The 24260-nt window shown below is 41.1% G+C and overlaps 1 protein-coding gene and 1 long non-coding RNA gene across 14 annotated transcripts in view; one reads left to right on the top strand and one right to left on the bottom strand.

The window, feature by feature from the left end:
- The window catches only part of LOC132378352 (copine-4), a 347486-nt gene that overhangs the window by 319339 nt on the left and 3887 nt on the right, over positions 1 to 24260 (top strand). For all 8 annotated transcript variants that reach the window (XM_059945192.1, XM_059945196.1, XM_059945195.1 and 5 more), the window contains 6 exons: positions 328 to 387; positions 7147 to 7280; positions 10207 to 10261; positions 15851 to 15902; positions 16052 to 16185; positions 19496 to 19732. In XM_059945192.1, the coding sequence (XP_059801175.1) occupies positions 328 to 387; positions 7147 to 7280; positions 10207 to 10261; positions 15851 to 15902; positions 16052 to 16185; positions 19496 to 19732 (672 nt within the window). The remainder of the gene's footprint in view (positions 1 to 327; positions 388 to 7146; positions 7281 to 10206; positions 10262 to 15850; positions 15903 to 16051; positions 16186 to 19495; positions 19733 to 24260) is intronic.
- The window catches only part of LOC132378355 (uncharacterized), a 66693-nt gene continuing 55288 nt past the window's right edge, over positions 12856 to 24260 (bottom strand). For all 6 annotated transcript variants that reach the window (XR_009506988.1, XR_009506989.1, XR_009506987.1 and 3 more), the window contains one exon: positions 12856 to 15974. This is a non-coding gene — a long non-coding RNA (uncharacterized LOC132378355). The remainder of the gene's footprint in view (positions 15975 to 24260) is intronic.

Genomic DNA, 24260 nt, shown 5'->3' on the forward strand with positions numbered 1-24260 from the left:
AGAGGCATTTGTCCAAAATATTTTTGCTTTCTTATTCTTCAACTGCAAATTGTTATTATTAAAATCTGAATAAAACCAGGCTCCACATCCCAGAGGTTATCTTGTATATTAGTTGTTTATCTTGTTGAATTAGATTCAAGAGCACTTGCGAGGGGAGATAGCAGCGAAAGATCTACCTCTGAAAAAATCAACAGTTACATTAACAATGGACGGAAATTTCTGAAATGAACTGCTAGTCTTGATAACATGACAGCTGTTCACAGTAAAGGCAGTCTGAATGGAAACATCTGAACGCTGAATGTAATTAAAGTTCTTTTTAATCCACAGATTCACAAGATGCACTCTTTCCTTGATTATATCATGGGAGGATGTCAGATTCAGTTTACAGTAAGTGACTTTTCATTATAGAACTTAATCAAAATTAAAATCCAGCTCTGCCTCATTCTGCTGTAACTGCCAAAGCACTCTGTTGGGCAGGTGTATCTGAGTGGTAAGTGCTTTGAAGAATTTATTTCACCAAGTGGGCGTCAGCTATTTTTGCACCACACCTATGTCTCTGCCCATACGCACTGAAAGACGTATTTGCCAAGAGAATCATTGGCCTTAATTGGAGCGACAGACAAAGACAGAGGATGAAGACCAAAGTTTACCTCTGCTTCACTCCTCTGCATTGCCTGGTTGATAGAGGTATTTAGCAGCATCATCATCTGTGGCATGGACTATGCAATATCTACAAAGGATACAAAGAAACCACATTTCTCTGATGAGGCCATTAATAATCGGAGTAGGTTGTTTTTAAATTACTAAGCTGTTCAACTGGAATACAACTGTTGGACACAGTGACCCATCCAGTAAATCCACTGCCTCACAATAACAGATACACAGGTCAAACCAAGGAGCCTGATCATAAGACCATAAGAGATGGGAGCAAATTAGGACATTCGGCCCATCAAATCAGCTTTGCTATTTCATCATAGCTGATCCATTTTCCCTCTCAACCCCATTCTCCTGCCTTGTCCTGTAACTTTTCATGCCCAGGCAAATCAAGAACCAATCAACCTCAGCCTTAAAAGATCTAGCCTCCACAGCTGCTTGTGATAATGAATTGCACAGATTCACCATCCCTTGCCTAAAGAAATTCCTCCTTATCTCTGTTTTAAGTGGATGTCCTTCTATTCTGAGGCTGGTCCTAGGACACCCCGCTATTGGAAACATCCTCTCCACATCCATCCTATCTGCACTTTTTAATATTTGATAGGTTTCAATGAGATCCCCCTTCAGTCTACAAAATTCCAGTGATTACAGCCAAAGCCATCAAATGTTCCTCATACACAAACCCTTTCAATCCCGGAATCATTCCTATGAACCTTCTCTTAACCCTCTCCATTGTCAGCACATAATTTCTTAGGTAAGGGGCCCAAACTGCTCACAGTGTTCCAAGTGAAGCCTCGTCGGTACCTTTTAAAGCCACAGCATTACATCCTTGCTTTTAGGCTCCAGTCCTCTCAACCTTAATGCATTTGCCTTCTTCACCACTGATTCAACCTGCAAGTTAACCTTTAGGGAATTCTGCACGAGACTTCCAAATTGCTTTGCACCTCAGACTTTTAAATTTTTTGCCCATTTAGAAAACAATCTAAGTTTTTGTTTCTTTCTTAGAAAGTCCATGACCTCCCAGCTCTGCATTCTATCCACCACTTCTTTGTCCATTCTCCTAATCTCCCTAAGTCCTTCTGCAGCTTCTCTGCTTCCTCAACACTATCAGCCCCTCCACCTATCTTCATATTGTACAGGTCATACCTTCCCTCGAAGAGATCCCAATGATCCAGAAATCTGAAGCCCTGCCCCTTGCATCAGTTTCTCAGCCACATATTCATCAGTCAAATCATCCTATTATTACCCTCACTAGCACATGACACAGGCAGCAACCCGGAGATTACTATCTTTGAGGTCCTGCTTTTCAGCTTTCTCCCTAACTCCTTAAATTCTGTCTTCAGAACCTCCTCCCTTCCCCTGCCTATGTCACTGGTGCCAATATGTACCAAGACTTCTGGCTGCTCACCCTCCCCCTTTAGAATGTCATGGACCAAATCTGAGGCGCCCCTGACTCTGGCACCGAGCAGGCAACATACCATCTAGATGTCTCTTTCATGTCCACAGAACTTTGTGTCTGTCCTGTTAACAATGGAATCCCCTATCACTATTGTGGTCCTCTTCTTCCCTCCCTTCCCTTCTGAGCCACAGAGCCAGAGAAATGCTCACTGCAGCTTCTCTCTGGTACATCACTCCCCCCCCCCCCCCCAACAGTATCCAAAACGGTATGATTATTATGGAGGAGAATGGCCACAGGAGTACTCTGCACTGGCTGCCCATTTCATTTCTCTCTCCTGACAGTCACCCAGGTACCTGCCTCCTGCAACTTAGCGATGACTACCTCCCTGGAGCTCCTATCTATCATGTTTGCCATCTCCCTGTGAATATATGTTCCCTTCAGATGTTCTGTTTTCCTCTCGTGTCTCAAAGATGAGCAGGTCATTGGGATAGTGGGCTATTCTCAGTTGCGCATGTGAGTGGTTGAAACTGGGAGTAGCTGATGCAAAGGTGTGGAGAATAAAAAAATGGAATAAAATGGATTTTTTATTTAGGATTAATTTAAGATTGGTTTAAATGGGTGGTTTATGATTGACAATAGGCGCAGGAGTAGGCCATTCAGCCGTTTGAGCCAGCACCGCCATTCACTGATCATGGCTGATCATCCACAATCAGTACCCTGTTCCTGCCTTCTCCCCATATCCCTTGACGCCACTATCTTTAAGAGCTCTATCTAACTCTTTCTTGAAAGCATCCAGAGAATTGGCCTCCGCTGCCTTCTGAGGCAGAGCATTCCGTAGATCCACAACTCTCTAGGTAAAAAAGTTTTTCCTGAAATTGGCATGGACTTGAAGGATGGAAGCACCAGTTTCTGTGCGGCATCTCTCTAGGAAGCTAAGTTGATAGAAACAATGTGTAGAAAAATATTGGAGACTGATATTTCACAAATTTTACCCACAAGTATGCAAAGTGATTTGGTTCAGCTCTTGCTTTGAAATTGATTAAAAATCAATAAGAAACTTTCAATCCGAAGACAGTTAGTGTTGCTTTTCCTGGTTAGGTGAATGGCAGTGTCCTGATATGAAGCAGGTACTAACAGGGCAGTTGATTGGCCTCAGGAGTTTTGCTGAGGCTTGTCGAAGTATCCAAAACCAATTATTCCTTTGAGATGATTTACACGCAGGTTAAATAAACTGCAGTAGTGGCTTTCAAATCAAATCTGACATCCCTGACAGGGGAGCTCCAAGATTCCATTATTCACGAGAGTCTGTTGTTTCAATTTGAACAAGATGTGAAAGGATGGTTCCACTCATTGCCTTTTTATTTTCTTCCAGTTTTTTTTTCATTTCTTTTCTCCTGCTCTCCCTCATGGAGAGGTAGTGTGATGGCAATGGTAGGGAAATTATTAACAGGTTTAGAGAGAGGTTTAATCTGGATTTGGGGAGGCAGGGCTTAATCAAAGATAGCCAGGATGGCATTATTATAGTGAGATCCTATCTGACTAACAAGTTCCTCCAGCAACTCTTGGTTAAAAGTAAGAGTCCATGGCATAATAAAGGTTGAGAATGCCTGGACTAATGTGTTGACTTTGTTTGAAAAGGTAATTGAGGGTGTAGATGAGGAAAGTGTGATTTATGTGGGCAACATGGACCTCATTAAGGCCTTCGACTAGGTAACTCATGGGGAACTGGTTCAAAAGTTTGGAGTTCATGGGATACTGGGCAAGTTGCCAGATTAGATCTGAAATTGGCTTGGTTGAAGATTATATTTATGATTACAAGCATGTGGTCAGTAGATATGACACATATTGGTGCTGGGATCATTGCTATTTGTTATGTACATCAATGGTTTGGCTGAAAATATAAGAGCTATGATTACAGAGTTACAGATGACATAACAGCAGATGGTGATGTTGATGGTAAGGAGGATAATCATAGGTTCCAGGACTATGTTGATTAGTTAATACATAAGATTGGAACAGGAATCGCAGATTGAATTTAATCCTAAACCATGTGAGTTGATCTACTTGAGAGTGCTAATAATGTTAGGATAGACACTATGAATGGCAGGACTCTAGTAAGTACTGAGATACAGAAGACACTTGGTGTATATGTCCAAGGATCACTGCAGACACCAGCTTAAGTAGATAATGTAGTTAAGAAGGCTTCATTAGCCAGGGACAGAGGGAGGTCATGGCACAACTAACACAGGATGCTGGAAATCCACAACAACACACGCAAAATGCTGGAGGAACTCAGCAGGCTGAGCAGCATCTATGGAAGTGAATAAATATACAGTTGACATTTCAGGCTGAGACCTTTCTTCAGAACTGGCAATGAAGGCAGAAGATACTAGAATAAAAAGGTGAGGGAGGAGAAGGAAGAATAGATAGAAGGTGATGTGATTGGTGAAGGCAGGTAGGTGGGAAAGGTAAAGGGTTGGAGAAGAAGGAATCTGATAGGAGAAGAAAGTGGCCATGGGAGAAAGGGAAGGAGGGGCCCCGGAGGGAGGTCAGAAGAAGTAAGAGGCCAGAGTGGGGAATAGAAGAGGAAAGAAGGGAGGTAATAAATTACTTGAAGGAGAAATTGATGCCATCAGGTGGGATGCTACTTAGATGGAATATGAGGTGTTGCTCCTCCACCCTGAGAGTGGCCTCATCATGGCACAAGAGACATTTGGGAACAGGAATGGGGATAGAAATAAAAATGGTTAGGCACCAGGAAATTCCACTTCGGTGGATGGAGTGGAGATGCTTGACAAAATGATCCCCCAGTTTACATCAGGTCTCACTAGTGTAGAGGAGGCCGCATCCGGAGCAATAGATGACCCCAAGAGATTTGCAAGTGAAGAGTTACCTCACCAAGAAGGAGTGTATGGGGCCCTGAATGAAGGTGAGGGAGGAGGTAAGCGAGGATGAGAATAGGCAGGTGTAGCACTCTGTCACTTGCAGGGAAATGTGCCAGGTGGAAGATTAGTGGGGAAGGATGAACGGACGGAAGAATCCCATAGACATAGGGGGATCCCTAATGGAAAACGGAGAGTGGGGAGGGAGGTAAGGAATCGTTTGGTGGTAGGATCCCATTGAAAATGGTGGAAGTTGTGGAGATATGTTGGATGTGGAATCTCATGGGGTGGTAGGCAAGGACAAGGAATGTCTAAGTGGTACAACTATATAAAATATAAGATAGGCATATAGTTCTTGGGTCAGCATACAATGGGAAGGATGTATTGGACTGGAATGGAACAGGTGCTGAGGAGATTCAGGAAGATTCTGACCAGGGTGGAGTTATTCAGTCACGAGAAAAGGTTGTTTAGGCTGGTTTGTATTTCTTGTTGCAGCGAGGGCTGGAAGAGGACCTGACTGAGGCACACGTTAACGAGGGGTAGTGTTAGGAGAGATAGTGAGAAAATTTCCCCTTAAATGCCTGTAGCCTGAGGGCATGTGTTTATGATATGGAGTGGGAGACCTTGGGAGGATCTGGGAAGTTATTTTTTCAGCCAAAAGCTTGTTGAAATTAGAAGGCTCTGCTTAAGGAAGTGGTGGAAGCAGCCACAATATTTAAGAAGTATTTAGGTGAGCATGCCATAGAAGGAACCGAACCAGATGTAATTAGTGTAGACAGGTATTTGATTGCTTCTTTAGACACATGGCCTATTTTGTGCTGTGTACTCACCCCTTTAAATATTCACATTCGTAGGAGTGTGCCATGGACAAATACAAACACACATACATACTAACCCACCTGCATACTTAGTTCTTAATCCTCCCTTTAAAAATATTATTTTCTTCTGAATTGCTGGTCTCACTACATGCTGAAATCAGAGACTTTGTGCTGAACTCCCTTTCCAACAGTGTCACGACAATGAGCATAATAAGGATACCCCAATTTATGATATCACTGGAGCGCAAAGCTTCCCCTGCAGTATTGTGGCATCTCAAGGAATTACCAGCATAACAGCAGAGCCCTCTAGTGATGTGGCTGTGTTACACAAGACATCCATGGATGTCGGGCTGTTAAGTCCTGTGGACGAGGACCAGCCAGGATGAGGACTGGTGACCCCTCAGATCATTGTGGGTCCCTGGGTTGGCTGTCCATTCAAGTCATGAGGGCCTGTGACTCCTAGGTCTGTGAGCTGGCGAGCCTGTACTTCGGGATCCTGCATTCAGCTAATCCTGGGGTTGAATACTGAAGACTGAAGCCTCGGAGGCTGAATCCTAACAGACAAAGCACTGGATGTACGAATCGGAGAATCGAGGGGTGAAGTTCGAGGCCCGTTGTCGAGCCCAACCAGAAGCTGGAGGCCGAGAGGCCTGTTGTGGGATTGGAGGACTGTTTGTGTGTGTGAATGGGTGGGTGGGAGGAAGGAAAGGGGCTTGTTTTTGCTGTTGCTTTTTAGCTTGTAGTGTTCTGAATTGTTCTGCTGAACACGTGGCTATGCTATGTTGCTGCCAGAAGGTGTGGTGACACCTTAAGGCTGCACCCAGCACATCCCTAGGTTGTGTTGGTTGTTAACACAAGTATGTTTCAATGTACACATGATAAATAAATGAATCTGAATCTGAGGTCACTGCAAAGTCTCCCACATCAACAAAGAATCTTATGGAATTTACAACAAACTGGACAGGACATTCAGCTCCTACTGGTCCAAGCCACTGAATGCTCTTTCCACGACATCCTCCCACTCCGCTTAATCTCCAAGGTTTGTTCCTCATCTGTTTATTCAGCAGTTCCCAAAGTCTCAGCCATTTCACGGAACAACAAGTTCCACATCGCCATCTTGCCCCGGAAAAAGAAACTTCTCCTGAATGAGAACTGAAAATACCCAATGGGTCAGGCAGCATCCATGAAAAGAAAGGCCAATGAATATTCATTCAGCCTTTGGATGAAAGATCTTCAGGCTGAAACTTTTTCTCTTCCACTGAATATTTCTATTTTCAGATTCCCAACATTTATAATATTCTGGCTTTTTTCACTTTGTCCTGAGTAGTTGATGGGTTTACTAATGATTTTGAGTAATGGATTAGTGACAGCTGACTATTTCTCGGTCTTGCAGGTTGCTATAGATTTCACGGCATCCAATGGAGACCCTCGAAACAGCTGCTCTCTGCACTACATCCATCCCTACCAGCCCAATGAATACCTGAAAGCATTGGTGGCTGTCGGGGAGATCTGCCAGGACTATGACAGGTAATAGCGCTGTTGAAAAACCTAAGCTTGGAGCTATTGAGGTAGGGTGTGGAGTGACAGCTGATTGCCTTGATTTTACTCCCCAGGTCAAAACTAATCCTACCAAGCCTCTTAAGTAGAAAGGAATTTCAGCTTAGGGGTTGAGTATTCATAACAATGGATTTGAACAGGAATTTCAGCTGCATTTACAGATTCTGCAAAAAAGTTTGTGGTCAACATATTAGCTTCAGAGAGAAAGCATTTGGCAAGCCTTTAATTCTGAAAGAGCACTCAGATGAGTGTTGTTCACATCACGTTACTCTGGTGACAGAATGTCACTTTTTGCAAGGACTTTTCGTACCAAGAAAAATTGGAAAACAGCATACCTTCTACATAGGAAAGAGAAATAAATGTTGGTGTGAGGATGGACCTTCTGTGAAAGTTTATGAAAAGCAGAAACTAAGTAGAAAACAGCACAAATGGAAAGGTGGACTTTATTGCAGGTGGTTTGGATCAACTCCGAGGAAGTTGTGCAGCACATTACAGGTCTTTGATGAGTCCTGATATGGAATACAAAGTGCAGTTTCAGTCTCCTTACTTTGAAACTTGTTTGCTTTGGACACAGTGCAGATTCCTGGGTGGAGCAGCTGTCCTGGAAGGAGAAGCTGAATAGGCTATACCCCTAAACTTTGTGCAGTAGGATGGCAGAAATTAAAAAAAGGCTGCACTTGTTTAGTAACTTATGTGAAGTGTTTTAACATAACAAAATGTAAACACATTGCAGCTATCAAGCAAAATTTAACTAAGAGACTCGTAAAGAAATATTACCTAAAATAACCAAAAGGTTGTTCAAAGGGATAGATCTGAAGGGATGTCTTAAAAGAAAGATGGAGAGAAGTTTAGAGGGACTTCCTGAGATTTGGTCTTTGGAGATTGAAGTCATACCAAAAGACTAATCAAGTTGAAAGGTAATGAACAACTATGATCGATGTACATCATTGTTTTACAAGGGATGGTTAGTGTAATGCTGCTACAGCACCAGCAGGCTCAACTCTGCTGCTGTCTGTAAGGAGTTTGTATGTTCTTGGAGTACTGTGCTCAGTTCTGGTCGCCTCACTACAGGAAGGATGTGGAAACCATAGAAAGGGTGCAGAGGAGATTCACAAGGATGTTACCTGGAATGAGGAGCATGCCCTTTGAGAATAGGTTGAGTGAACTCGGCCTTTTCTCCTTGGAGAGACAGAGGATGAGAGGTGACCTGATAGAGGTGTACAAGATAATGATCGTGTGGATAGTCAGAGGCTTTTTCGCAGGGCTGAAATGGCTAGCACGAGAGGGCACAGTTTTAAGGTGCTTGGAAGTAGGTACAGAGATGTCGGGGTAAGTTTTTTACTCAGAGAGTGGTGATTGCATGGAATGGGCTGCTGGCGGTGGTGGTGGAAGCGGAAACGATAGGGTCTTTTGAGAGACTCCTGGATGGATACATGGAGCTTGGTAAAATAGAGGGCTATTGATAAGCCTAGGTAGTTCTAAGGTAGGGACATGTTCAGCACAGCTTTGTGGGCTGAAGGGCCTGTATTGCGCTGTAGGTTTTCTATGTTTCTATGTTCTCCGCATGACTGCATGGCTTTCCTCCTACAGCCTAAGGAAGTACAGGTTAGTTAGTTAAATGTTCACATGGGTGTAATTAGGTGGTGTGGGCTCATCTGTGCTCGAAGGTCCTGTTATTGTGCTGTACCTCTGAATAATGAATAAAGCCAACCATTAAAGAACAGCAATCTCAAGCATCTGAGATTAAGGAGATGGGGGGGAATGAGATCATGTAAGGATTTGTAAATGATGAGAATTTTAGTACACCATGACATTTGCATGCATTTCAATGTTAAAAAAAATTGCCACGGAGCTGAATTTATGGTCCCAATATTCCATGAAAATGAGAATTATTTCTGACTACATGATTTTCAACATTGTTCCATGTCCTTATCTGTGATACATTTTTACCCAGATGTTATGTTCCGATTGAACATTTTAAATACTGATGGTAGTCAATCTGCTAATCCATCACATAAATCTCAGGCTTCCTCCAAACACGGTTCCAGTAATCACTCAATCTAATAGAAATTCTAATAATAGATCTATGCTTAAGTTCCAGTTCAATACTGAGAAATACTGACCTGTCAGAAAAACATGCACAAAATTTTGAAGGAACTCAACAGGTCAGGCAGCATCTATGGATCCGAAGTTGTGATGAAAGGTTTCGGCCCAAAATGTCAGCTTTTTATTCTGCTCCATAGATGGTGATCTGCTGAGTTCTTGCAGCATTTTGTGTGTTCCTCGCGATTTCCACCATCTGCAGAATCTCTTGTGTTTATGATTTACTGTGCCGTCAGAGGTGCTTTTAGTTGGTCATTGAGTAGCTGTACTGAAAGAATTCTCCCCTGTGTCCTGGCTGATATTTACCTTCAATTAACACATACATTGATCCAGTCATTATCACTTTGCTATTTGTGTGAACTTGTTAACACACATTGGCTGTCCTGTTTCAAAATTACAACACTGACAACAAGACTGCCTCTTTCAATGTAAGGTTGTAAACGTTTTATATAAATGTAGTTTCTTGTCAATTCTGGTTTTGATGAATATTTATGAATTAGGTGGAAGTTTATTGATGTCGAGTTCTGCAGTGATTCATGATTTCCAATTACAAATTTTGGTCATTATTGTACCTTCTGATACTTAATATCATTAAAAGAGAAAAGCCATTTGGCTCTCTTAATACTTTGGCCATTGACAAGTTTAGAGGGTGGATTAAAGACTATTTCCTTGTTCATTCTATCTCCTCCCCATGAAAGGATTATTCCATGCACAGCAGGAATTTTTAAAAAAGATTATAAATTGGTGACTTTCCTATTAAAGCAAGAGATTATGATTTTCTTTGTTATTTCAGTGACAAAATGTTCCCAGCCTTTGGATTTGGAGCAAGAATACCACCTGATTTTAAAGTGAGTACCTTTAAGAATGAACGAATGAATGATTTTTATTGTCATTATACATAGATATAATGAAACTCTGTTTGGCTTCCTGTCAGGCAATTAAATAAAGCGGTAGATGAAAACAAGACAGTAATAGAAAGAACTCTTTTAGATTTCTGGTTTTCACTAATTGTGTTCTGTTTTCGTCCCTAAAATTAATTATTCAACACTATTCAAAATTCCGTTATAGAAGATGCTTCTCTTACCAAAATGACTCTCTGCCAGTTTGCATAGTGAAGATGTGATTACTGTTTCAGAAAAAAATGAAATTGGAGGCTCTTATTAACTGCTTCTAAATTTATCTCCAATCATTGGAATGAATTTCCAAAAGAGTGAATTGTGATGATGTAGCATTCTTAGCATTACTTGTTCAGAAAGAAAAGTCTTCAGACAAGTAATTCTCCACCGGACATAAGGCTGGTTGCAAAGAAATCACCCTGATTTGATAATAACATTGCTTAACAAATGTAATGGGGCCCTGTGAACTGTTGCTCATTTTATGCAATTCCCTTTGGTGCTCAACTTTGATTCATAATTACGGAGAATCTCCGAACAGGCTGCCGATGCATCTCCCGGTGAAGATGAATGTACGACACCTCATAGCACTAATTTGGTGAAGGTGTGTAATTTTCAGTAACCTAGTCAACTACTTCCCTCAAGCAGTCTCAATTAAATAATCACAACTTGCCGTTTGTGGGAATGAATTTGGTGCCATGTTTTCAACATTTCAACTACCTGGTGTATTAACTGGTAAATCATAAGATTGCCAAAAGGTGCAAGATAACTGCGAGTCTTTTGTTTCAACTCTGCTGTATTATCTCCTGCCCAGATCTTCCAGAAGATGATAGCTATGATTACAAGAAGTAATTACATCATTTCTACTCTGCAGCAAAAATAAGAGGGCTTAACATTGTAATTAAATCAGATTTATAGGAAGATGTAATTTCTGCAGAGTGACGTGTTTGTTTATAAACTACGGAGGTGTGATGGCAGGTTCTGAGAATGAAATGAAGACCTGCGGAGGCCTAAGCTTTTATTGTGTGCTTTTCTGTGAACCTTGGTGTTATGTAACTTCTAGGAATTTGAATCACAGTTCCTAAGGCAGGAACTATTATCACGTATATGGAGGAATTTAAGGTGGTTAAATGGGAGGCATGGTTTAAGGGTCAGTACAACATTGTGGGCCAAATGGCCTGTGCTGTATTGTTCTATGTCAGGGGTCAGCAACCTTTACCACAGAAAGAGCCACTTGGACCCGTTTCCCACAGAAAAGAAAACACTGGGAGCCGCAAAACCCGTTTGACATTTAAAATGAAATAACACTGCATACAACGTTTTGTTTTGCCTTTATGCTATGTATAAACAAACTATAATGTGTTGCATTTATGAAATTGATGAACTCCTGCAGAGAAAACGAAATTACATTTCTGCATGCAACAAAAACATTTTGAACTCCGAAAAAAAGAAGTTGGGTTGAAGGTTACTTTTAAGTAAAATACTCAACGTCTATTTGAGTCCTTCTTGTATTTATGAAAAACGCCAAACTTAAATTTGCCGCCAGCAGCAAACCAAAAATAACGTCAGCCAGCTGTCAACCTGAAAAATAAAAGGACTATTTCACTGAACAATGAAAACATATGAATATACGTAAAATAATAGGCAATTAAAATATTTATCATACTTGGTCAGGTTGACTCACACCTGACAATGCAGTCGTATTCAGTAGGGATGGATCGATGCTTAGGGGAGTGACCGGGAAGGATAATGTGTTTTTTTTTCCTCTCTGAACTCACAGAAGCGTTTCCCAAACGATGTTTGCATTGCGATGATTGCAGAATGTAAATATTCCGAATTTATCATGTCGTGACCTTGTTTGAACTCTCTCAAATTGGGGAAGTGAGACAATGTGCCTTTCTGTAAATCTCTGGCAAGCAACGTCAACTTGCGCTCGAATGCCAAAACATCCTCCAACATGTGCAGGGCTGTACGTCCTTACCCCGTTGAAGAGCTGTGTTCAGCGTGTTCAGGTGCGCTGTCATGTCTGCCATGAAGTGTAGCTTTTCCAGCCACTCTGACTGTTCCAGCTCAGGAAAGTTGAGCCCTTTGCTGCCCAGGAAAGTTTTCACTTCTTCCAGACACGCGACAAAGCGTTTCAGCACCTCCCCTCTGGACAGCCAGCGATAAAAACACGTTGTAGCGGTGTGCTACACGCAGTCAGTAAACTGCAGTCAAAGATAGCTTTATTCGAACTAAACAGCCTTGCTTTTAAGCCTCCCTCAACCCGCCCCCCCTTGGGCGCGGATGCTGCAAAAGACACGTACTCACAAACCCCCGTAGGCTATCTCCCTTAGCCTGAACGCTGGCTAATTGTGAGCCGGTTCGGATGTGTCAGGAAATGGGTCGCCACAACGTCTTATTTAGATTGTACAAGATCACCATAATCTTCAAATTTAGATTTACATTTCAAAAACTAACAAACTAACATAAAATACATTTTAATTAAATACTGACCATGTAGCGGTGTGCTACACACAGCGCTAAAATTACGACACGGAGTCGGTAACTGCAGGCGAAGGAAAAAACTTTATTCAAAATCTTCAGCCTCACTTTTAAGCCTCCCTCAACCTGCCCCCCATGGCGCAGAGGCTCCAAAGCTCTGTGCTCGCAAACCCCCGTAGGCTATCTAATTGTGAGCAGGTTCGGATGTGCCAGGAAAAGGGTCACCACAACCAATTATTTCCCAAAGCAACAGGGAGCCGCAGCACAGACGTAAAAGAGCCACATGTGGCTCCGGAGCCGCGGGTTGCCGACCCCCGTTCTATGTTCTTTGTATCTTTTTCAACTGTGTACTGAATTCAGCACTGAACTGGCTTCACTCCTGTGGGGCACTTCCTGAACCCCAAAATCTCAATGTACATTTCCTGCATGTCAGGAGGCGCTAGATGGTTTAGCAGAATCCACTTCAAGTTCTTTTTCTAGGCAGAGACTGGAGCAGCAGCCTATAAATGAAACCCAGAAATGAAGGCACACTTAAATAATCTTCTCATTGCACCAGCTGCATTTATCATCCGTTCCCTACTCACAATCAAAATCAATAAGAAGTAGTCAGGGAGCTATTGCAGACTCTGTCGGATTGTCAATTCAGTTTCCAAAATATATATATATATTATCCATATCTCAACTTTAACTTCCCATTTTTCTTGGGTTTCTCAGTCTCTAAGCATCATACACCATAAGAGATTAACCAGGATACAATCATATTACTTTTGCTGGAGACAGGAAGAAAAAGCCATTACCGTAAATGAGAAAAATGCAGATTGCATTTTCACAATGGCTTTCGTGGTTTCATGAAATCCTGAAGGCTGTTGTATCTCCTGAAGTACATTTACACTGAGAAATGTGGCGACTAATTTGGGCAAAGCAACCCCCCCTGCCACAAATAACAATGAGGTAATAACCACACAAAATGCCAGAGGAACTCAGCAGGCCAGGCAGCATCTCTGAAAGGAGTACTGTCACTGTTTCGGGCTAAGAACCGTCCTGCTGAAGGGTCCCAGCCCAAAACGTCAACTGTACTCTTATCCATAGATGCTGCCTGGCCTGCTGAGTTTCTCCAGCATTTTGCGTGTGGTGCTTGAACTTACAGCTTCTGCAGATTTTCTCTTGTTTATGAGCAAATAACCAGATAATTTGTTTTAATAATTTAGTGAATCTCAGTATATCAATGTTCAAAAAAAATTTTCAGAGGACATCTATGTCACCACATACAACCTTGTGATTCATACTCAGCAAATCTATAGATTAGAAACTATAACAGCGTCAATGAGAGATCAACCAGAGTGTAGAAGACAACAAACTGTGCAAATGCAAAGATAAATAAATAGCAAAAAATAACAAGAACATGAAATGACAAGATAGAGTCTTTAAAGTGCGATCATTAGTTGTGGGAACATCTCAATGGATGGGCAAGTGAGTGTAGTTACCCCCTATTATTCAAGAGCTTGAAGGTTGATGGGTAGTAACTATTCTCAAACATTCTGGTGTGAGTCCTGAGGCTCTTGTACCTTCTACCTGATGGCAGCAGTGAGAAAAGAGCATGGCCTGGGTGGTGAGGATCTCTGATGATGGATGCTGCTTTCCGACAACAGTGTTTCATGTAGATGTGTTCAATGGTTGGGAGGGCTTTACCCGTGATGTACTGGGCCACATTCATTACCTTTTGTCGGCTTTTGCATTCAGAATCATTGGTGTTTCCTTTCTAGGTTGTGATGCAGCCGGACAACGCTGTCTCCACTACACATTTACAGAAGTCTGTCAAAGCTTTTTATGTCAAACTTCTATAGTTGTATAAGTATGATATCAGGAGAAAATCAGCCTAGGGATTTTTTTCTTACAACTAAGAGACCTAAACACAACATAGCACTTCTGATTTTACACTGATAATTGATCGAAGGATAAAAATGGCTGGCAAACGGGAGGGAGTTTTCTAGCCATTTGACAGCGATATGTTCAGGTCAGTATGTTGTGCGACTTGAAGGTGCACTTGCAGGCAATGGTGCTCCAATGCAGCTGATGCTCTTGTCCGAGGTAGGTGAAGATACTTTTGGAGAGGTACTGGAGGATACATTTTTTAATCAACATGTGTCGCTGTTGGTAAAAATTTAACATGAAATAGTTCAAAATACAGTGGATTCTGGTTAACTGGGACACATCCGGACTTGTACATTTTGGCCCAATTAGGCAGCTGCCCTAATCAGCTGAAGTTTCGTGGAAATAGTTAAAAGGGTATAAAATGACAAGCTACTGTTTAACAGAGTAACAAATTATGTATTTAAATGAAACACAGAACAAATTAGAGCACAACCAAAACTACTACAGTAATATAAAACTGTGTATTAGTTCCTGAGAGTTATCGATGGAGAAATTCATTTAGTGTGCACTGACATATTCTTTTCATTAACTGTAAATGGACAAAGTTATCACAGATTCTTAGTGCTGATAGTGTATTGCCTTCAAACGGTGCTTTAGATGTTTTTACATCCTTCAAATTTTCTTTGTTACTTTCAAGATGATTACCAATACCTTCAACCTTTTCATAATTCCTAACTTGTTGAAGTAGTGAAATTGTTCAATTTTCACTCCCAGCCATTTCCGGCATCTTGAAGTTTGAATACTTGAAACCACAGTGAGCAATACAGTTCTGAATTGTCTTAGTTTATTACTCACACTGTTACTACATTTGAACACAAGCACACGTAATTGACGCTATTTAAAAATTGTTTGCTCTAAGCACAGTGTGGTGTCTAATGGCCGCACAGCATGCATGCAACTGATACTAGTTAGAAAATGTTTGTCTCTTGCCCCAATTAAGCAGCAAAGTGTCTCAAATAAGCAAAGGGAATCCTGGTTATTTTCTTAATTTGTTTTTGTTCTTTCAAAATTGTCCCAAATCAGTGCTGCCTTATTAACCAATGGCCCAATTAACTGAGATTCACTGTAATTCAAATTTTATTCCCAAACACTAACATTTTGTTATCTCTCTCAATTGATGGCTTCCAGGTCTCCCATGACTTTGCAATCAACTTTAATGAGGACAATCCAGAATGTGCAGGTAAATCCCAATGGGTGAATATTCTTTCATACCGAGAAGCATCTGTCACGGCTTTCCAGTTTTTGCAATGACCTGATGGGAGAATATTGTGAACAGTTAATAGCTTTACCAAATACTGACCCTTTTTCATAATGATATTCTTCCCCAAGGTATACAAGGAGTAGTTGAAGCCTATCAGAAGTGCCTTCCAAAAATCCAGCTTTATGGACCAACAAACATTGCTCCAATTATCCAAAAGGTGGCCAGCTCTGCCTCAGAGGAAATGCACACAAAAGAGGCAACAGTGAGTGACCTTCATGAACGGAACTCAAGGTCCAAAGTTGATGAGAATATAGAGTTGTGATTAGTCAGATCTGCCATAATCTTTTTAAAAGTAGAGCAAGCTCCACTCCTAATTATGAGTTCTTTTGTTCACTATGAAAGGTAACCTTTCCTAAGAATATCCAGCTTTCTCCCTGCAGGGCCTCGAATATTCTATAAATCACTCTCTCTAAATGCCCTCTCAAGGACTCATACACCTGGACAGCTGAGTCCTCTGTTCCTGCACAGATCTTTGAGCAGACACACTCAGGTCTCTCTATCCCCTACACTCCTTGCAGAACCGCACTATGAAATCTATTTGGTCTTATTTTTTCTCTTCATTCCTTCTGCAAAAATGCATTACTTTGCATTTCTCTGCATCAACTCTTGGACATCACATTTTCATTCCCCCATTCTGCTGTCTTTGGTCTACTAGAGATTGTAAAGTATTTATCTTAGGAAATGAAACTAGGTGGAATGATGAAAGTGCCGGTGGGGGAATACTTTAGGTATATTGACCATAATTCCGCAATTTTCAAGATTGTTATGGAACGGGATGAGGCTGGTCCTCAAGTTAATGTCTTGAATTAGGGGGAAAGCTTGTTTCAATAGTGTAACAGTGAAAGTAGATTGAGAGCAGATGTTTGTGGGTCAAACAGCTGAGAGGTTTTTAAAAAGAGAGTTAGTGAGAGTTCAGAGCAAGACAGAAATGGAAAGATTAGGGAATCTTGAATAAGAAAGGGTGTTGAAATTTTGATATATTTCAAAAAATAACAAAAAGCAAACATGTAACAGGTGTGTCAAGAGAGATCACAGATGCTGGAAATCTGAAACAAAACATACAAAATGCTAGAGGAAGTCTGAGAACTCTGTTTTTTTGATAATTGAGGGGAACCTGGGGTCACTACTTCACTCAGAGGGTGGTGAGAGTGTGGAACGAGCTGTCAGCAAAAATCGTGGATGCAGGTTTGATTTCAACATTTAAAAGAAATTTGGATAGGTATGTGGATGGGAGGGGTATAGAAGGCTATGGTCTGGGTATAGGTCGATAGGATCAAACAGAATAATAGCTCAACATGGAATAAATGGACTGAAGGGCCTGTTTCTGTGCCGTGGTGCTCTATGATTCTATGAACTCAGCAGGTCAGGCAGCATCTAGGGAAGGAAAGGAATAGTAGTGATGAAGGGTCTTGGCCCAAAATGTTGACTGCTCATTTCCCTCCATAGATGCTGCCGGACCTGCTGAGTTTCTCCAGACTCTCTGTAGCAGGGGTTTACAAACTGGGGTCCACGGGCCCCTTGGTAAATGGTAAGGGTCCAGAGCTACAAAAGGTTGGGAAACTCCTGCTCTATAGCATTGCGCATGTTGTCGTTGGTAGGAAAAGTCAAATGGGATTGAGGAAGTCTGTTGAGCAATACAGAGTGCCTAGGACAACACTTAGGAAAGGAATTAGGAGGGGAAAGTATCCTTGGCAAGTAAGGTTCCCAGGAAATTTTATAAATACATCTCAAGTAAAAGGATAGCTAGGGAAAGAGCAAATATGGTTGGACACAGAACGAGTAATCTGTGTGGAGGCAGGCAGTCAGGATGATTTGCTAAATTAATATTCATCATCCATATTCATCTAGGAGAAGGATATCTAAGATAGCAAGCTCTGGGAGTGGCATGTAGTTAATTTGGAGTAGGTCAGTATTAAGGAGGAGGATTTGTGAGATATCATTGGATGCATAAGGATAGATGTATATACCCAGGGCAGGATGAGATTTCTCCAGGTAGGGAATAGCTGGACCCTTGACAATGACTTTTGTTAGCCACAGGCAAGTAAGTTAGCTATCAACATGACTGTATTTCCCATCTTCAATTATCCTTGAAGGTGGTACCAAGCTAGTTTTGAACCACTGCAGTCTTCTTGCTGAAGGTACTCACACAACTCTGTTGAGTAGGACGGTGCAGGATTTAGGCAAGACAATAGTGAAGGAAAACTGATATTCTGTTTGAGATCAGGATGCTGTGTGACCAGGGGGAACCTGTGGGTGTACTTCCAAAGCACCTGTATCCAGGATTTCAAAGGTGCTAGAGATCACAGGTTTGGAAGATGATTTCACAGAATCCCTGGGAAGGTGATATGGTGAACACTACAGCCTTGGTGATCCAGTAGCAGCGACTTGGTGCCATTCACTTAATATATGGAGGATGATACCAATCAACATACCTAAGAAAATAAGAAATGTCAGTCCATTTGACTCTGTGTTTGCTGTCACTTAGTGACATTGTGGTTAGGCTTCTCCTCCCTCAGCATTACCAAGCTCAAATAAATCTTACCTATGAATCACCACAATGTTTAACCATCCACAGGCCTCTATTATGTAGAATTGCAAAGATTTACAACCACTTGGGTGAAGAAATTTGTCCTCTTCTCATTATTAAATGTCTGACCTCTTATTCGAGGATTGAGATCACTCTCTCTGGCAAGAGAAAATATCCTCCTGGTGTCTCCTGGTTAAAGTCCCTTAAAAGAACTTAGAGCACTTAATTTTCATTTCAGCCAGCCTGATGGAATTAGAGTATATTCAAGTCTAATTCTCTAGCCCAGATACCAGTCCATTCAATTTTCATTACAGTTCATTGAAAGCAACTATCCTATGTTAGGTAAGAAGATGCTATTATCAAATAAGAAAATGGGACAGAAAGATTTCTACTCTTTGTCTTATTTTAACTGCTGCATCTCTTCACTCAGCCAAGTTCCCAGCTGGCTGGTGGAGTAAGTTGGGAGTGGTGACAGATATCAGAATTAAAATTGAGGTTGATATTATTGCAGTGCTTTTGATCTTCATACAATTATGTCAGTTTATAAAATATACATAATGTTTTGGCAGTGGGATAAAGTGGGACTCTCTCAATCCACATTAAATTAGCTTAATTTAACAGTTTAAAATAACAGCTGGAACAGTAAAGGACTTGGGAGGATTCTCTTGCAGATTGAAGGGAAGATTTCTCTCCATGTGGAGCAAAGGGAAATATCATTCATTTTCTTTACAAACAGCTGGACAATTATGAACAAGAAACAAATTAATTGCTACATTAAATGTTGCACAGAGATTCAATTTTTTTTAATGCTGTGGGATTGAGAGTTTTGGACTATGTTGTCTAAAAAGATGGTGGAAGCAGATTCATTTGAAACTTTCAGCAACGTGGGGTTGGGACTAATCAGATAAGAAACAGCAGAAGCATGATAGACTGAATGGTCTCTGAATGTAAAGCAAAGTTCTATGATGTTTCTTTTCTTTACCAGCAATACTTCATCCTCCTGATACTGACGGATGGAGTGATTACAGACATGGCTGACACCAGAGATGCCATTGTTCATGCGTCTCACCTACCCATGTCAGTGATCATAGTGGGAGTTGGGAATGCTGACTTCAGTGACATGCAGATGTTGGACGGAGATGATGGCATTCTCCGATCTCCAAAGGGAGAACCAGTTCTACGAGACATTGTTCAATTTGTGCCATTCAGGAACTTCAAGCATGTAAGTAAGAAGTGGAGCATCCACATGTAATCAAATCAACTGTTGCTTAATGTTTTGGTAGGAAGAAAAAATAACTGCATTTCTGTAGCTTTTTTTTCCAATTCAACTTCAAAGTGCTTCACAGGCAACAAAATATCTCTACAGTACAGATGCTGCTAGAGTGTATGATTATGGCAGCCAACTTACATACAAATAACCTCCACAAAATACCAATATAATATTGACCACATCATCTCTCTGATGATATTGATTGGAGATAATTATTGGCCAGGACCCCTGCTCTTCAGGGAATCTTTCTACATTCACTTTAGAAAGCCCTTCCACAGCACCACATTGAAATGTTTACGCTCTTAGAAGTTGTCCTTGGATCATTACCTTCAGAACTCAGGCAAGAGTGAAGCAGATTTCAGCTGGGGCATTAACAATGATACAATGCAGGAAAAATGATGTGATTTCGATTTATTAACTTTATAATTACTCAGTTGTTCAGTGTGTTCAGGAAGTTGGGTGAAGCATTATAGTCATAGAATCACAGAACACTACAGCACAGAAACAGGCCCTTCAGCCCATCTAGTCCATGCCAAACTATTATTCTGTCACGCCCAATCAATTTGCACTTAGCCCTCCATGGTTCTCCCATCTATGTACCTATCCAAATTTCTAAGTATTGAAACCAAACCCACATTCACCTCTTCTGCTGGCAGCTCATTCCACACCCTCAATATCCTCTGAGTAAAGAAGATCCCCATCACATTCCCCTTAAACATTTTACTTTCCACCCTTGCCCTATGACCTCTAGTTCTCGTCTCACCCAACCTCAGTGGAAAAATACTGCTTGCATTTACCCTATCTATAGACCTTGTGATTTTTATACCTTTTATAAATTTCTCATTGTTCTCCTATACTCTAGGGAAAAAAGTCCTAACCTACTCAACCTTTCCCTATAACTCAATTCTCCAATTCATTCTTGTTACGTTATGTTACATTAAGGAATAAAGGAGCATGGATTGTTTGTCCCTCTCCCATCAGGGAGGAGTCTACGTAGCATCCATGTCAAGACCACTAAACTCAAAAACTGTTAGTATCCCCAAGCAGTAAGGCCAGACAACACCTCCTCACACTAAACCACCATCACTACTTTATCATTTCCTGTCATTCACCTTATGTACAGACTCTCCTGTACCTAGCATTATCTTATGGACATATAAACAATCTATGAATTCTTAAGTATTTATATTTATTGTGATTTTTAAAATTATTCTTCATCTTATTGTGTTTTTTGTTTTGCACTGCATTGAATCCATAGCAACAATGATTTTGTTCACACAAAGTACACTGCAGATGCTGTGGTCTTTGTACGTCTTAATTATTTTGTTCTCCTTTTCTGGAAATAACATTAAACAATTTTGAATCTTGATCTTTGAATTTTAACACATACAGGTCGAGCATCCTGTATTCAAAATGCTTAGGGCTACAAGTGTTTCAGAATTTTTTCCCAGATTTTAGAACATTTACACCTATATAGGGAGATACCTTGGAGATGGGACCCAAGTCTAAACACAAGATCCATTTACATTACATATACAGCTTATGTATAGGTGGTATGGGACTCAGAGTGAACAGCCCGCAGTCAGAGCACAGTCCGATGTGATGGAGCTAGGTCCCCCACAAACTGTCAGAGTTGATGGCCCCCCTCTCCCAAGCATGTCTATTACCGAGTTCCAGCACTGCGACTGGCTTCATATCCGCTATCCTTTTCAAACAACCGCCCACTTCATAGCAACTTCAAGGGATGGTATTATATAATATTTTAATATAATTTTATGCATGAAGCAATCACCTTCAAATTTCAGTTCGTCGTAAGAGACCTTTGTTTGTTTCATGATCAGCGTACCGTTAGGTGGCCTGTGTTCACTGACACTGATGAATCCATTCTTTCAATGCACAAACAAGACCTCCATCTTTTTTTGCTTTATCAGTGTTTTTCTATTTTTCATTAAATTCTGTTCATCACATGTGGCATCACTTCTCAGAACTGTCTGCGGTGCACAGAGACCTACACATTGCCTGAGAACCTTCCCAGCAACTTCTGGAATTTTCCATTTGTGACGTCATGTCAGCACTCAAAAAGCAATTCAGATTACAGAGCTTTTCGGATTTTGGGATTTTGGATAAGGGGTGGTACTCAACCTGTACCACCATTCAGATACAACTTCTAATGTTCCCAGCAGCTTTAAATAGTGGCCCCAAACATTTTAGTCGTGCAGCTATCCCTACCAAAAAACCCTGCAAAAGACAAAATTAAAGCAGAAAATGCTGGAGATGTTCAGCAGGTCAGGCAGCAATTGTGGAGAGTGGAACAGGATTAACATTTCAATGTGATGACATTTTCAGAACCAGAAGCCACGTATGTTTTAACTTGCTGAACATTGTGTGTGTGTGTGTGTGTGTGTGTGTGTTTGTTTGTTTGTTTGTTTTTGGGTGGGGGCAGCTGATTTGAGAGAACAGAACTGTAGTCCAAAAGAGTGGTGAAATCTTGCTAATCATCGCTGATCAGTCTGGAGGAGGTGTAAACAGAAGCAAGAGTGGTGACAGAGGAAAGAAAACACAACAATATTACAACTGTAAGACATGTAACACTGCCATTTCTCGTAATCTGAAATTAAAACACTAAAAAACACTCAAAGGACAATACTAAAGGGAAAAAACAAAACAGACTGATTACCTTGCTGCCCAAATGGCCAGTTCTGCTACGAACAGGCAAGGCTGGTTATCTGAAATTGCTAGACGTTGAGTCCCAACTACAGAAATGTGCCCAGACGGAAGATGATTTGCTTTCTGTCCAGCTTTTGTTTGGCCACAGTGGTACGGTGTAAGAGGCCGAAGACAAAGAGATTAGAAAGTGAGTGGGACCGAAAAGTAAAGCGACAGGCTACTTGAAGCTCAGGGTCACTCTTGCAAACAGAATGGAGGTTTCCTGAAAAGCAAACTCAGTTTTCTTCCAGTACTAAATTATAAGTGCAATGTAGTGCAAATCAATTGGTGTTTCATCTAGGAGTGCTTGGATGTGTGCGAAAGGAAAAGAGCAATGGTGTTTTTCTTATAGTTGTACACTAAGTGCCTTGAGAAGGAGAATGATTGTTGGTGGAGATAGAGGAGTCATAGAGTGGTTATAAAATGGCTTCTTCAGAATCTGGACATTGCTGGCATACTCAGTATTGATTGCCCATCAGGAAGATGGTGTTGAGCCTTTCAAGACAACATTTAAGAATTAATCACATGGGGTAGGACGGGGCTATGGTCACATCTATCTCTTACAATGTAAGAATGGAAAATTTCATCCTGTCGAAGATATTACTGAATGAGATGGATTTTTTTGTAGCCATTGTTACCAATTATCACCCCAAATTATTCACCTGAATCTAAATTCTGCTGCTGCCATCCAATATGAATTTGTGTCACCAGATTAGCAATCTAGGCCTCTGAATAACTAGTTAGGGAACCTAAATGCTGTGGTAGCTCCATAACCATGAGAAAGCAGGTTACCTTTGTAGCACAGAGGACATCAATTCATACTAAATAACATTATCCAGCCCTTTAAGCTTTGCCAATGATCTGCTACGAAGATTTCAGTTTCAATTTATTTCCTAAAAATAATTTCTTCAAATACAAGTTGTCTTATTGTGACTCCCATAGCATCTCAGAATCTAAGTGGTGCGATTCTTAGGGGAAATGGACATAGTGGGTAAATTATGGTGTTTGTAATCATGCTGCCTTAACTAATGATCTATTAAGTTCAATTCATAACATGGCACCTGGCAAATCTAGAATCACTCCAGAAAATAAATCACAATTAAATAATCAGTAATAGATCATACCTTCTTGCTGAAAAGCCTCTGCATTTTGCCAATTTTCTTGTAAGAGGGGATGGAATCACAGTTTTTCTGTGTTTTCTTTCTCATTGCCGATTGGTGAGTGGGCAATATGTTACTTTTTTGAGTGAGTGAAAGAGGGGTTGGGTCTTTGATGTTATTGTCGCTGTTTTTTTTGTGCGTGAGGAGCTTGGAGGTTAGGGGTTTGATGGTTTCGTTGTCACACGTGTCCGAATGGGCTACCTGTTAGCTTTGTGAGAGGGAGAGGTTGGGGGGGGGGGGGGTTAGGGGTTTGATGTTTTAACTGCTGTGTCTGTGTGGGCAATCTGTTAGCTTTGTGTGAGGGAGATATTGGGGGTGGGGTTAGGGGATCGACGTTTTAGCTGCTGTGTCTGTGAGTTTTGTGCGAGGAAGAGTTGGGGGTTTGCAAGTTTTGTTTATTTTTCTTTTTAGTGTGGGAGGGGGACCTCAACGACTTCCACCGTTTTTCTATATCTTATGGTCACCTAGAGAAGTTGTATCCTACATGCATACTTTGATTAATAACATAAGTAAATGAAAGAAGGAAAACTCTCTCTTCCCCCATGCTTTTTTAAGCTCATCTGACTTTCTTGAGGGCATTTGCGTTTGATGGTAATACATGGGAACAAACATAA

Source organism: Hypanus sabinus, chromosome 20 (genome assembly GCF_030144855.1).
Source record: "Hypanus sabinus isolate sHypSab1 chromosome 20, sHypSab1.hap1, whole genome shotgun sequence".
NCBI lineage: Eukaryota > Metazoa > Chordata > Chondrichthyes > Myliobatiformes > Dasyatidae > Hypanus > Hypanus sabinus.